Source organism: Chiloscyllium punctatum, chromosome 14 (assembly GCF_047496795.1).
Source record: "Chiloscyllium punctatum isolate Juve2018m chromosome 14, sChiPun1.3, whole genome shotgun sequence".
NCBI lineage: Eukaryota > Metazoa > Chordata > Chondrichthyes > Orectolobiformes > Hemiscylliidae > Chiloscyllium > Chiloscyllium punctatum.
In genome coordinates, this window is record NC_092752.1 from 39,190,187 (window position 1) to 39,206,104 (window position 15,918).

The 15,918-nt window shown below is 37.7% G+C and overlaps 1 protein-coding gene across 7 annotated transcripts in view; it reads right to left on the reverse strand.

Moving 5' to 3' along the window:
- kiaa1109 (KIAA1109 ortholog) overlaps positions 1–15,918 on the reverse strand; it is a 427,165-nt gene that overhangs the window by 109,334 nt on the left and 301,913 nt on the right. For all 7 annotated transcript variants that reach the window (XM_072584210.1, XM_072584207.1, XM_072584208.1 and 4 more), the window contains 7 exons: positions 10,003–10,241; positions 9,236–9,480; positions 9,031–9,136; positions 8,115–8,212; positions 5,100–5,294; positions 1,755–1,923; positions 258–469 (listed from right to left, as the gene is read on the reverse strand). In XM_072584210.1, coding sequence (XP_072440311.1) covers positions 258–469; positions 1,755–1,923; positions 5,100–5,294; positions 8,115–8,212; positions 9,031–9,136; positions 9,236–9,480; positions 10,003–10,241 — 1,264 coding nt within the window. The remainder of the gene's footprint in view (positions 1–257; positions 470–1,754; positions 1,924–5,099; positions 5,295–8,114; positions 8,213–9,030; positions 9,137–9,235; positions 9,481–10,002; positions 10,242–15,918) is intronic.

The following is a 15,918-nucleotide window of genomic DNA, read 5'->3' on the forward strand; positions in this document are numbered from 1 at the left end:
TTTGGATTATTAGAGGGAGATTCTGGCCCTTAAAAACCCTTTCAATAAGGAATCAGTGATCATGCAAGAAAACTGCTCAAAAGGAAGAAAAACTGTCGTGCTGCAACTGAACACTCATAATATTCAACTGCTTATTATCTTAAATTATCCTATTCTTTTTTTGGTATGTTATGAGTGTTCAGTTGCAGCACGACAGTAATTAAATAGCAAATAGCAGTTGAGTTGACTGTTTCTGCTGCAGCGTATTTGTATGCTACCTGTATAGTGCTGGTGATAGGTAAGCAGATACCCAAATCATTCACAGTTAGCTGCAAAAAGAGTGTGCCAAATGCTTGAGCAGAGGTCTGCTGGATTCCAGGCAGTTTGTCAACAACTTCTTTTGTAGCCACATGGATGTCCTTGTGCAATGCCATCCGCTGTTCATTCCAATTGTCATAAGCAGCTTTGTAGTTCAGCCAGAAAAGGACAGCTTCAAAATGAAAAGTGATGAATAAATTAATCATCAAATTTAAACATACATATAATCATATTTGTTTTTGCATGCTTAAATAGACTTTTCAATTCTGCACTGATTTTTGTGCATCGAACATATATAACTCATTTGCAATATAACGTAAGAACCTAAAAATCAGTATTTAGACTTATTGTGTGAATCTCAATTCTAAGATATGGCCAAGATACATACATTTTACCTTATTATACAGCACCAGCTGGAGTGCAAAATGATCATTAAAAATCTTCACTCAAAAAGTTGCAGTCAAAATTCAATGTCAAAATATTCTGTCTGGGATTGAAAGCTGCAACTACTATTTCAAATTCCAAAATTTGCACTGGTGCATTCCCAATTCTGTATTAATTTAGAAATACCTGTATATAATTCAATCTACTCTTATGGACATTAGTTTGAAATGTTGATTTCCACTTATGATAAGGTGTGGTGTTGCATCTGGTGAATAAGCAAATGTTATTATGCTAAGTAATCCACCTTGCTTTATCAAGGCCAATGGTTGAAATGAGTCATATGCTTTTATGAATTAGTATGGAATTTTTAATTCAAGTTTTGAGAATCAAATTCTGCAACTTTGACAGTTTGCCAAAAGAAAAACTGTATATCCTTTATTGTGACATATTCTATACCATATTTTTTTAAAGCCTTGAATGCACAAGTTTTAGGTTTCAGGATAGCTAGAAACTGAGGTTTACTATGCTTAGTTAGAGGAATGCTAGTGTTCAACAGAATTAGGATAGAGGTAATGAGTTTCAGCAACACTTTGGAGGAAAGATGCTTACTAACAGAGCAAAATTGACTCAGTGGCAGATTTCATCTCACTGATGGATCTTTAAATACTGTAGGGTTTGATGTTTGCTGCTTTTGCAGCAGCTGGAAAATAAACCTCATTTTCTGCCAGAACTGTGTGGTGGAACCCCAACACAAAATCTGATAACACTGAATAATTCATGCGGTGTCTGAAAGTATAGAAGAACAGAAGCTGGGATTTGATGGCAATGGCTCAAAAACCCTTGAGTGTGAAAGCACCAATTGGAGAGATATGGGGATTGACAAAGGTTTCAGAATTCCACACAACTGAAATTGCTGGACAATTTGGCAATTTTGTGACACCCAGAGAAGGATCCCGGAGAGTGCGGCAGCACTGAGGAAGAGTTTGGTTGAGCTACCTTGCATGGTTAGGTTAGTGGGTTTGGGCATTGGGTAACAGAAGTTAGTTATATTTCTATTGACTGAAAAAGCATACCTCTGTCAAAAGCCACAGGTTGTGCATATATTATTGGTCGACTAAGTGTGATGAGAACAGCTTCCCTATCAAAAGCACCACTGATCTCTTCTTGAAGCGCATTCCTCAATCCAATCCGTGTTTTGAAATATGCTACTTGATGAAAATCTGAACCAGCTTCTTCATAGACCTAAAGTAGGACATAAGCAATAGGAATAAAACATCTTCAATAATCAAGACTGTGGTAAAAAAAATTAAACTGAGGGCAAACAAACTAAGACACAATGAAAATTATGAAACTAGAACAGACCGAAGGCAGAAGTATGTTGGGTGCTCGAGTACAACAAGGATAAAGCAACAAGTGAATAGCCTAACTTAACCTTCAACATTTCCACTCAATAAATTAAAAGAAAAGCTTAGCTGATGTAAAACTCTTGATCCTAAAAAAAAATCAACAGTGTTACAAATGCCACGGAGTCTCCAAATAACAAAGAACTGTGTGCTTCCTGACTCAAAGAAGGGTCACTGGTCTTAAAACGTTAACTCTTTCCATTCACAAATACTGCCAGACCTGCTGAGTTTCTCCAGAATTTCTGCTTTTGTTTCAATACTATAATGCTGTTGATTGAAGAATTAATTTACAATATGCACTGCTTTGCATTGAGAGAAATAATAAATAAGTAACTTTTTATTGAAGATAAATTGAGAAATGTGAAGTTCACGAAACTTAGAAATTAGATGGAGATGAAATACACATTTGTATCACAATACATTACACTAAGGTAAAGAAAAATGGTGCCAAATTGGGCTGGCAACTCTCAGGGGAAGGCAGTCATCCTGCTCAGGACGACAATATCAGTGATTAGGTTATTAATGAACTTTCTTCTGCATGGAAGAATTCCAGCAGTTGACCATGCGTGTTGCCAACTGGCGTTTCCAGCCACAGTAAGTGAGGATTCTTTGGGAAAATTCTGCCTCATATTGGAGTCTGATCAAGGGTAACCCTGCTGCCAGCTTCTAAGAAGGGGCAAAAGGTGATTTTAAGATTTATAGGCTAGTAAACCTATAAATCTGTAGGAAATAAAATATGAAAAGGTAACATAGAGAACAAGAAACACATAAGTAACAATGCTAAGAACAATTTTATAGGAGGAAGATCAAGCTGTTGAACTTCAAAAGATAATTGATCTTGTGGCAAAATGAATTTGAGTAATATTGCGCAACCACATATTTAACTTCAGCTAGATTTTTGACATGGTATCATAGAAAAGAGAAGTCCTAAATTTCAGAAGCCATGAGGTAGGGAGTTCCACTTGCAGCAAACCAGAAATTTACTCAGCCAGAGGAGACTACAAATCACATGAATATAGAAGTGTTGTTGAATATCAGAATAGAGAAAACTTAATTAAAGAGGTGCAGTGGGTATTAATATGGGGATCATTTTGTTTCTCAATGATTTCTCAACATGATAAAATTAAAAATTCTTCAAAGGGTGAAAGAAAAAAGGATTAGAAATAACAGGACATAAAATACAAAAAGGCAACTAAACAAGCTGACAAATGACACATTTAAAATGAACACATGTAAGGTCACAAGAATACGAAAGGGGAAGAAGTGCACGGTCAAAAAAATCTAATCAGACCATTCACTGATTAGTTCATTGATGTCACCAGCAGAGTCAAAGCAAAGCAAAATAAATCTTAAATAATTAAAAGGAGAAGAGGTATTAGTGATTTGGTATAGACTCACTGCGTGTGTATAGTTCATTTTATCAATGCATAGTGGGAATACCAGTATGTGTGCACAGGGGTAATTTAGTATACCGACACCAAGATTATAAGCAGAGATGTGTAAAGCAAAGAATATATGCATCGGATAGAAGATTGCAATGTGTGAAAAATCAAAGATTCAAAAGGGTACAGATAAAATGAATGCTAATTAAACATTTTACATAATTTCAAAACTGTGTGGGTATTAAAAGCAAAGAATAAGGACACTGGATAGACAAGCAATGGAAAGTTGTGGAATATGCTGCCTGAGGTGACCATGTGTAATAATATTAGCAACTGAAGACTACTGAGGTAGCTTTCTGCTAATAGATAGAGTCCAGTAGAATACTATTTAACCTCTGAATTAGGCTGTTAAATAACAATTATAATTGCTGTAAATCAATTATGCTCACTTGTATTTTGACCTTTTTTCACCATTTTGTGGAGAACCGCATTTTAATTTTTTTCCAAATGCAGTAACCATGATTATGCTGCACCAATACCCCTCTAAATTGCAATGGAGTGGAGGACCAACTAATCTGGTTTACATAAGCTTCCCCCACATTCAGTCATGGGCTATAGATGCTGTTGGCAAGACCAGCAGTTATTTTTTATCCCCAATTAATTTTAAGATGATGTGGTGAAAAACCTTCTTGAACCACCGCAATTTGTAATGAATGCGCACCTATAGTAGTTTTGGCTAGGTAATTCTTGGATTTTGACTGAGCGACAATGAAGGAATGGCAATTTTTTTTTCAAATAAGAATTCAGTGCTCCCATATAATTGCTCTTTTTCTTATCCTCAATGCTGGAGTTCAAGAATTTGGTGGATGCTGTCCAAGAAGCCTGGAGAAATGCTGAATATTGCGCAGATGGTACATATTGCAAATATGTTGGGTTAGTGATGGAAAGAGTAAATATTCAGGGTTGCAATGAATGCCAATCAAGATGTCTTGAAACTGACCTCAATAATTCTGGCATTTTGCGTGCTGGCAGAACAGGCTGAAATGCCACTATGCTTTATTATTTATCAACAACAAACAACTAAAAAATGAAAATGATTGTATATAAAGCACAGCAGGTCAGGCAGCATCTGAGGAGCAAGAGAGTCAATGTTTCAGGCTTATCCCTTCATCTGATCTGTTGGTTTTGCAGTCACTTTGACCTGCCGATGCCTATTCCATTTCTGGAACCAAATCGACTCTGACTTCTCCAGCATCTGCAATCCTATTTCTGAAAATGTATATAAACCCAAAGAGCTTATGAACATCATTTGAAGAAAGTATTCTTTAAAGACCTTTCACCCATAACTAATATCACGGGATTAACATCTGCAAGCAAATCCTACCACCTTCTCAGGCCAATTATAGATGGTAATAAATAAGACTGTGATATCCGCGTTTCAAGAATACGTGTAAAGAATTAAGCAATTTAGAAAACCTTTATAGTTTTAAAAGAAGGATGGGCGGAATAATACATTTTATATATTCACGATTCATGATCAAAACAATTTATTTTCTAATGTCAATACATATGCACTATAATATAATGCAATTTATTGTAATACAGTTAACATTCTGAACGTGGTAAAATATACCTGATGCTTGACAATCTGTCCTAATGCCAGGTTCAAGTCAACCTGACATTTACCAAACAATTTCAGATAGCTGCTGTTACGACCTGCACCAGGCTGAGCTTTCGTTTGGATACGATTTGAAAGTTCCAGTTCAATTAATCCAGTCTCTAGTCTTACAGCTCTCATTGAAGGGGTAGTTGCTGTAACCTGGATGCCCTAAATAAGAAATGAACACAGTACACAGATTTTAGAATTCACAACATAGTTACCATTTTCTGGCTCTCAATTTTCATTTATTTATATTTATAGTATTGGCTTAAATACTTTCTTGATGAATTTTAACACTGCCAACATTTGATCGAAATGGAATATGCAGGTCATAAATTCACCTTTAAATGCAACATCAATTAAAGTATTTGCTCTATAACTCCAAAAATGCAAAATCAATCAAAAGTCAATGTAGCATATATATTTTTCAATAAGAAGCAGCTCAAGAAACAAACTACATGCATCACAGAATATTATTTCCAGTACCTAGTAAGTATTCTACTAATCACTGCTTTTTATCATGTAAATTCAAGTTGAAAAATATTGAAAAATCTGATATGGAGTCCTACTGGGATTTGCAAAAGTGTCTAGTGGAGACCCTGATACGATCACAAAATGCTATGTGCTACTCTAAGGAGTCAGAGAGAAATTTTTGAAGAAGCTAACATTACACATACACATTGGTTATTAAAATGAAAGGCTCATTATGAAAGACTGATTTGTTAAATATTCCAAAAAAAGTTATTAAGTACCATTATATTGTACTATCTCAAGTTTTTGACCCAACATCTTTATATGGATTCATTTCCCACAACAAAGACAAGATTTCAAATCACTTACAGCTTGGAGCTTCTGTCTTCACAAGCATGTTTCCTTTTCACTCCAGAAATGAATCAGGCCATATTCAGGTCAAAGTGACCCCAGAACCAATGGATCAGGTCTAAACTCTGCAGTCCTGCTACATCCAGTTGTGATCAATGGTGGACAAGTAATAACAACTAACTAATAACAGGAGGTGGTGGTTCTAAGAAGGGTATCACATCTGCAAATATGGGGAAGTCCAGCATTTAATGAAAAGACAAGGCTGAAGCATTTGCATCTGTCTTCAGCAAGAAATGCCGATCCACAACAGCTTCCTCCCGAGTTCCTCAGCATTACAGATGGCATTCTTCAAACAATTTGATGCACTCCAAGTAGAAAGGCAGTGGCATAGTGCTAATGTCACTGGACTAGTAATTCAGAATGCTAGGTTCTGGGAACATGTTTCGAATCCCAGCACAGCAGATAATAAAATCTGTATTTAATAAACATCTGGAAATAAAAAAACAGGCCTAACTGTCAACTGTCATAAAACCCATCTGGTTCACTAATGTCCTTCAGGAAAGGAAATTCGGCTTCCTTACCTAGTCTGCCCTACATGTGACTCCACACCCACAGCAAAATGCCCCCTCAGGAATTAGAAATAGGCAATAAATGCTAGTGGAGTCGGCAATATATGCTAGTGGAGTCAGCAATGGCCACATCCATGAAAGAATACAAAACAGAAATCAAGAAAACAGGCGAGGGCACAGGATACGACAAAGGCTATTAGCTCCAACAACATCCCTGACAAAGGTACAAAAGAATGGCTCTGTTTCGTTGAGCTGTAACAGGCACAAAGTGCATAAATTGTTCTTTATAAAAAAACAAAGCTCTCCATATTAATCTATCTTCCAGAAAATGCAAATGCAAATATATTAAACTTGAAACCTGAGTGACAACCCTAAACTGGTTACTAGTGTAATTCTAAGCACATTTGGGTTGTTCAGTAAATCCTTTTCAATTACAATATCACATCTTATGTTGGATACCATGTTGTGAGTTTTGCAGGTGTTGGTTGGTTGTGTATGGTCAGTACTTAGCTTATTGCAAACAGCCGCAAGGATATACTAATTCACAATTCACTAGTCTTTGGGATGTATGGCTACATATGTCACAGATTCTGTTGCATCAACGTTCAAAAGATCTTATCCATGCTCCCATGCCACAGTACGTTTTTCTACCCAATACCGCATTGCCCCTCAAACTCCATGATAAGCCACCAACCTATTTTGCATGGTTCTCATACTCTCCCATACCCAGATACTACACCTTTGTGCCTGGTCACCCACTATTTAGAAAACTATAGCAACTGTAAGTAGTGTTTAAAAAGTTTTAAAAAAAAGTAATTCTTATCTTTCCATTTTCTTAAAAGAAAGTCTTCACCACAGGACAGTAATATTGTCAATCACCTAAGCCATTGAAAATATCAACAGCAGAAACTGTATGCACTTGAAACCTCTACCTTGTGTAAATAAATAAAATGCAATTGGTAGAAGAAATCAGAATGCCTGAGCTGACAATAAAGCAATGCTTACCCTGATGCTCAGTTATTTCTAATGAATGTCTGGGCTGAGTCACTAGTCATTGTTACTAAGGCTTCACTGATTCTCTACAGTGGCTGAATGGGCTTGGAAATGCCAAAGCATGGGCTGGAGGTTTCCCAAGACAAGCCTTTTAAGCAATTCACACCAGCATCCATTAGCCCGTTACTGCCTCTAAACTCTTTTCCAGCCGGCATGGCTGTCGCCTGCACTTGCATCCCGCACCCCACATGATGAAAATCCAATCCCTCTGTGCACTGCCAACTGAAGCAGGAGGGTCAAGTTAAGTCTCCTAATTCTTGCTATCCAGCCCAATATGAATGTGTTAAAAGAATGAATGAATTAATTAATTGAAATTTACTTACAGAAGGTGATAGCTTTTCAAAAGGATTGCAAAGTGGATCACATAATAGGTTGTAGGTTAAGGTTCTGGAAGTGGGTTTGCTCGCTTAGCTAGAAGATTCATTGCTCAGCGAGCAAACCTACATCCAGAACCTCAACCAGAACTACAAATCTTTGCAAAACTCGTTATCACATAATAGCTTCCATGACTTTCTCTGAATTTTATTGTAACTAAAGTTATTACCTTAAATTGCAGATTCAAAGAATACAACAGAATCTTTGGCTTTTCTCCATCCATTAATGTATCATGTTCATTCCATAGTGGGATAGGTTGCTCCCCTCCTGCAAATAAACACGTTTTATAAATATGCTTTCTAATGTTAATTTTTAACATTCCTTATAAAGGGATGCACGTGAAACAAAGTTTTCATTTCAAATATACTAATTCAAGGTACTGTTGATGGGCTGATGAAATCATGGAAGAGAAAGCCATGGCTAAAGAAATATTCATGAACAGATCCCATCTTTCAGTAACTCAACATGTTAACTAGTGTTGCTTGCTTCCCTATATGTCCCCACTCAGCTGGGTAATTGAGCCATCCACTGCAATAGCAGTGCAAATATCTTTAAAACAGTTACCTGCCCTGGATCAAGCATTACTAAATAGTTTTGCAGTATTATATTTGACACTTTGACACTTAAAAAGACAGAGTTAAACAAAGATTATTGAAGCACAATAGCACAGAGCAAATATCTCAAGACTATTTCCCAGTGAGTTTTGGTGTCATTCATAAAAATAACAAATAATTTTTAAAAATCATCAATGTCAGTTAATTATCTAGTTCTTAGTCGTCTGACAAGGACAAAACAGAAATTAAAAGGAAACAGAAAATAACAAAATAATTTAAATGCTTGAATTCATTTTCCCTTAAAGGCCAAATTAAATACACTAATTTTGGAACTTTCATAACATTCGTGGCAAACAACATGCCCTTACATCCTGCTTTTAAAACAGCCAGAATGCCTCAAGGTTCTTAACAGAGAAAGAAAATATACAGACCTTTTGTGATTATATTCAAAAGGATGAGAACATCTTCATGAGCAAGTCAAATTGTTTTCAAAGCTAATTTCAAATTGAAAGTTTTTTTTTTAAAACATACCAGAAACTTTCTGAATAACTTCATTAACCTCCTTCATGAAAACTTTCTGCAAAAAGACCAATTGATTCAAAAGATCTGTTGTCAAGTTGTGCTCAAAAGAACCAACCTATGAAAAACAGGAAAACCATTAAAATTATTTTTTTTCCTAATTCTCCATGCAGTTTACTAATCTGGTATCAGCTGTATTTGCTGACTTCTACTATACCTCAGCAACACAGCGTAAATAGTTCCCCTGCAGATAATTGCCTTGTTTCAACGGAAACTCATCCCCATTCCAGGATTTGTCTGGGTAACTCTCATGTTCCTCCATGATGTATTCTCCGGACATGGTGACCTGTGGTAGGTTAAGGCTGGCTGACGGAGGTAACGCTGCCATATCAACAGGTGTCACTTTGGACTGGAAACGTAGCTTGTGATTGGGCAGCTCAAATGTGAATCTAGTTTGGGCTCCTAATGATTGGAAGAGCACATTTTAACAACAGAATTCTTCAAATGTCATCTATCACAACTTGTAACAAACTCTTCCTGATAAATACATGGAATCTATGGCACACCATTTAGTCAACAATTTTCTTACCAGAGAGCAACAAGGACCACCTTCATTCCAAATGTCTCGGTAATCACAAACCCTTTCATACATTTCCTTCATTCCTCAGCTCATACAGCTTTACATTTCAACCATTCTCCAGCAACAAAAAGATAATGAATAGATGTACAGCCATGTTGAAGAAAATGAAATCAAAAATAGCCCCTTAAAGCAAAATTTTGAAATCAGAACTTATACATTTATAATTACTAAACATGTCAGCATTCATTTATGCCAGTGCCAAGAATTTGGATAAATTTTACAAAATTAAGTTGAAAAAATCAAACCAATTTAGGATTCCCATTCATTTAATGCAAAACTTTAACAATTTTCATAGTTCACAGTGACTGTAGCCATTCACTTTGTGCTAATTTACACACTAGTACCTGTCATTCCATGACTTTTCATCCTGCCCATTTTGTACTCTGCTTTGAGAGATGGCAGTAGTGCTGCACCAATGGTAATTCCATCCAATAAGGCACTAAATTTAAGTACAATTGGCTTCTTTTCCAAACCTTCTGGCAGCTGAGGAAATTCATTTGTTTCAACAGGTGTTTGATTGACACTTGAAACAGGTTTCTCACATGTTTGTGGAGTGGAGAGATCTTCCTTTGTCATTGGTACACTACACAAAAAGAAAATTATACTTGAGTATTGTCTAAATATTAACATTTAATGATTTTGTTCTTGAACAGAAGTGACTGCTAACACATACTAATACAGAAGAATTATTTTTGAATTGCTATTCACATATTGATTCTTTCTACACTATTAGTATTATCGTGAAACCACTTAAGCAAGTTTTCAAATTCTGACCTTAACTGATCAAAATTATATATGAACCAGTGATCATTGTTATTATACGTAGGGTAATTTTACTTCAGAAAATAATTGGAAGAGTGTTGCACCATTTTCACACACTTCAGATGCAAATTCAAAAAATTACTATTAAGGCTTTCAGACTGGAAACAGTTATTCTCTCTCTCATCTGATCAGCCATTATGTCCACAAAAGCCTCAACAAATATTATCTGGAAATTCAATGCTGGTCACAGTCAAATGACTGACTTTTGTGTGCAGCTTTTAAAAAAATTCTGGCCATCATTTAGTATTGTGATTAGTGTATGACAAAATATATATTTTCTATTCCTTTTATGTTATACGATGTTTCAGCATACAATTTTAGCCAAAGGTGCCTGTGGAAAGATCCTTTTCTGCTGTGATTGCACAAGTGCACAAATTTTAATAGTACACGCCATCCCAAATGCGGGCCCTAAGTAGATTTTCCCTGCTTGGCACTGTTCAGAAACAACTGTGATAACTACACAGCAAATAAAGATTTTCTGCTCTTTCTATTTTCTAAGACCATAAGACCATAAGATTTAGGAGCGGAAGTAAGGCCATTCAGCCCATCGAGTCCACTCCGCCATTCAATCATGGCTGATGGGCATTTCAACTCCACTTACCCGCATTCTCCCAGTAGCCCTTAATTCCTTGTGACATCAAGAATTTATCAATCTCTGCCTTGAAGATATTTAGCGTCCCAGCCTCCACTGCACTCTGCGGCAATGAATTCCACAGGCCCACCATTCTCTGGCTGAAGAAATGTCTCTGCATTTCTGTTCTGAATTTACCCCCTCTACTTCTAAGGCTGTGTCCACGGGTCCTAGTCTCCTCGCCTAACGGAAATAATTTCCTAGCGTCCACCCTCTCCAAGCCATTTATTATCATGTAAGTTTCTATTAGATCTCCCCTTAATCTTCTAAACTCCAATAAATACAATCCCAGGATCCTCAGCCGTTCCTCATATGTTAGACCTACCATTCCAGGGATCATCCGTGTGAATCTCCGCTGGACACGCTCCAGTGCCCAGTATGTCCTTCCTGAGGTGTGGGGACCAAAACTGGACACAGTACTCCAAATGGGGCCTAACCAGAGCTTTATAAAGTCTCAGTAGCACAACGGTGCTTTTATATTCCAACCCTCTTGAGATAATTGACAACATTGCATTCGCTTTCTTAATCACTGACTCAACCTGCATGTTTACCTTTAGAGAATCCTCAACTAGCAATCCCAGATCCCTCTGTGTGTTCTGTGGTGTTTTAGCATACAACTTTAGCCAACTGTTTCTGTGGAACGATCCTATTTTCCTGTGTGCATACGAGTGCACAAACTTGATAAAACATGCCATGGGAATGTGTGTTCTAAATAGATTTTTTTCCTTCTTGATTTTGTTCAGGAAGTAACCAAATAAAAAGTTAGTTGTTTACCATTTTGAAATGGTTAACAGAGAATTACAAACAATAATAATTAAATGGAAGGAGGAAAAGACAAAGCATCGACACAGTTTATCAAGGTGATAGTTTGATCAACACTCAGGTCTATTTTGTTATGTCAAAGAAATGTCTATAACTTGAACAACGTCCCATGGCACAAATCATAGCTTTGACTGTTTAGCTTTATAACTTCAGTGATAAACATATCTTCAAAAAGTTTCCACAAGAACAGAAGCTAAATTTGAAGATGACAGAAACAAATGCACAAAAGGCAGAACAGGGAAGCTACAGGAAGATTTAAATACCATGGGAAACCGGATGCCTAGCTGGCAAACGGATTTCAGCATAGATAAACCAAAAATGTTTTACATGCATTTGACAAGGTCATTCATATTTGGCTGATGAAAAAGATTAAATCAAATGGAGTTCACTGTGAGTTGATAAATTGGACACAAAATTGGCTTGCTCATGGAAAACAGAGGTAACTGTGATGGAGTGGTTTGCCGACTGGAGGTCTATGATCAGTGGTGCTCCACAAGGAACAGTACTGGGACTTCTGCTGCCGACAACATATATCTAGATGAAAGTGTGGATGGTCTGACTAGTAAGTAACGAAAATTGGTTGAGCTGTGGATAGTGAGGACGGTTGTCAAAGGATACAGCAGGATATAGATCAGTTGAAAAGTTGGGCAGAGAAATGGTAGGTGGTGTTTTATCTGAACAAATGAGGTGATGCATTTTGGTAGGTCAAATGCAAGAGGAAAATACACAGTAAGTGGCAGGATCTTTAGGAGCACTCGAAATTCTTGGGATGAAAGTCCACAGCTCCCTGAAAGTGGCAACGCAAGTGGATAGGTAGTAAAGAAAGCAGACAGCATGCCTGCCTTCATCAGTTGGGCGAGTATATGAGTTGGCAAGGCATGTTGCTGCTGTATAACCCCTTTAGTTGGACCACATTTGAAGTACTGTGTGCAGTTCTGGTCACGACACTACAGGAAGATTGCACAGAGCCTACAAAGAAGGCAACCAAGATGTTGACTGGATAGGTGTTAGCTATAAGGGCTTGTACAATAAGGTTGGACAAACTTGGATTGCTTTTGCTAGAGTGTCAGAGCCAAGAAGCAACATGAAAGTAGTAAAATCACAAGGCGCAGCGATAGAGGGGATAGTTGGTATTATTTTCCTCAGAAAGAAATGACAAATACAAGGGGCCAAGGTGAATCCTTACAGTATGGAAGTAGCCCATTCAGCCCATCAAGTCCATACCAATCCTCCCAGACCCAGGTGAGAGAAGGAAAGTTTTAAGATGTTCAACACAAGTTTTTTTATGCAAAGGATGGCACATGCTTGGAATGCGTTGCCTGGGAAGGTGGTAGAAGCAGATACAACAGCAACGTTTCAGAGGCATTTAGACAAACACATAACAAGCAAGTGTTAGAGGGGTACGGACCACATGCAGGCAGATGGGATTAGTTTAGAATGGTTTTGTGTTGGTGCAGCCATGGTGGTCTGAAGGGCCTGTTACTGTGCTATACTGTTCTATGTCAATAAAACAAAAATCTCAGAAGAGTCAACTGTATATGGGAAATGAAAGATTTGTAGATTTTGATTAATTATAACTTGATGTTAGCACAATTGTGCTCGACTGACAATGAGTACATAATTCAGATGTTGCTACTATGAAAAGAACAATATCGATCCAAATAGTGAAGTAAACCTTGCTATGTATAGATTATTGATGAGACTGCCTTTGGAATTCTGTATTCAGTCCTATTTCCCACAGGCCAACAATGGAAATCACAGCTATTGAGAACAACCTATAAGATTGAGGAGATAAAGGTATTGAAATACAATAAGCAAAATAAAAGAACTGGGAAAATTATCAGTGGAAAAGAGAAAGTTGGGAGGTGATACGATTTGCGTTTTTTTTTAATGATTTGAAAGGAACTAGATAACATAGATCAAGACAATCCACTTCTTTTTGTATAGAACTGCAAGCAGCAAATTCAAAAGTAATTTACAAGAAAGCAATGTGAAACTGGGAAATCTTGAAACAAGTTCCCATAGGAGGTAGCAAGGGCCACTGAGTGCCGTCTCATTCAAACTAAATCAATTCTTTCCCAAAAATAGCATGAATATATTTCAGAAATTTTGCATACATCTGGTAAGTAAAACAAACTCAAGAGAAAAAGATGACTTTGACCTTTGGTCTTTTGTAGAATAAATGAAGAGATTGATTATAACTTTGGAAAAAAGTGTCATGATTCATGTTTTTAGGATGTTGGTAAATTGGACATTGTGTATCATGCCAAGCTGTTATATTCCTGAACTTGAACTACAGACGCAGATGATACAACCTGTGCTGAGCAGGGCCAAGTACAGAATGTCGCACATCGCGCTAAATCACTGGGCCCCTTTGTTCAGCAGGGCTGGGCTTGGGCAGAATTGCTCCATTCCATGACCAGAATGAGATCATCCCCATATGCGAAAGAGAGAGATTCTGAGGGGTTGCTCCTCCAATCTCAGGTTTTTCTCTATCCTGTGTGCTATCAATAGGCCTGCCAGGAAGGGGTAGGGATAAGGTGAGGAAAGTAGGAAACTGCAAGGATGTGGGGGTAAAGGAGGAGGATGGAAGAACTGGATGTGCAGGGGAAGGAGGAGACTCCATGAGATGGCAGAATAAACGAGGAGACTGCGAATCGTGGGAGGCAATGAGAAGTTTGCAAGGGGTGAGGAATTGAGGAGACAGGAAGTGCTAGGGTAATGAGGAAACTGCAAGTGGTTGTGATGGGGTAATGAGGAGGTTACAAAGGATTGAGGGAAAGGAAGCGGTGTAAAGCGACTGGGTGAAGTAGGAGTCTCGATTGGTTGGGGGAAGAAGTTTAATAAAAAAGTGAGGGACCAGGAAGAAAGCTGTATTGGGATGAAAGGGAGGAAGCTGATTGGGAGGGGACCAGTTGCAAGGTGGGGACAGAGGAAGTTGGAAAGGAGAAGGAACCATTTTAAAATTGTCAACAACAGAATACTCAATAACAAGGATACCTGGATAATTTGAAATTAAATGTGGGATTTCTATCTTAATGGTGCATAAAATCAGGAGCTACTGTTTGGGGTGAAATGCAGTAGATGCTACTGAGATCAACAGTTCCAACTGTTAAATTTAAGTCTGTAAGTGAGATCTAAGATGTTGTAAATAGTGCAGCGACTGCCTGGTTAAAATGTTCCAGGTTTTTAGAAATGCGAAGGAAACACTAACTGTTGACTTAATCAATTAATCAGTCTTCAGAATATGTTCAGGGAGATCGCTTTTTTGTGTAGAACTATTAGTTATTTTGAAAAACCAAACTTCTGTTGCCTGTGGTCTTGAGCCAATTTAAATACTGTTTTGTGTCGGAAGTTAATGCTTACCTTTTGAAGCAGTAACGCGCTTTGACTTTATCGAAGGTTGATAATTAAGGAAATTGATTAGTTCCTCTGATTCTGTTCGATTCCAAATATCTAATGTTAACTCCAGTATAAAAGGAATTGCTATTATGTGTTTGCATTATCTAATAAATAAGTTAGTGAGAATGTAAAAAAGAGCTCCAGAAACCAAAAAGTGGCATCTGAAAATTATGAAGCAGCCCTCAAGAAAGTTTCAAGAGCCCTCCAAAAAAAAAGGAATTAGTATTACCTAAGAAGGGGTGGCACGGTGGCTCAGTGATTAGCATTGCTGCCTCACAGTGCCAGGGACCCAGGTTCGATTCCAGCCTCGGGCGACTGTCTGTGTGGGAGTTTGCACGTTCTCCCCGTGTCTGCGTGGGTTTCCTCCCACACTCCAAAAGATGTGCAGGTTAGGTGAACTGGCCATGCTAAATTGCCCATAGTGTTAGGTGCATTAGTCCGGGGTAAATGTATTGAAATGAATCTTGGGGGGGGGGGGGGGGGTTACTCTTCGGTGGGTTGGTGTGGACTTGTTGGGTCGAAGGGCCTGTTTCCATACTGGAGGGAATCTAATCTTAATCTAATCTAAAGCAGAGTTGGTTGC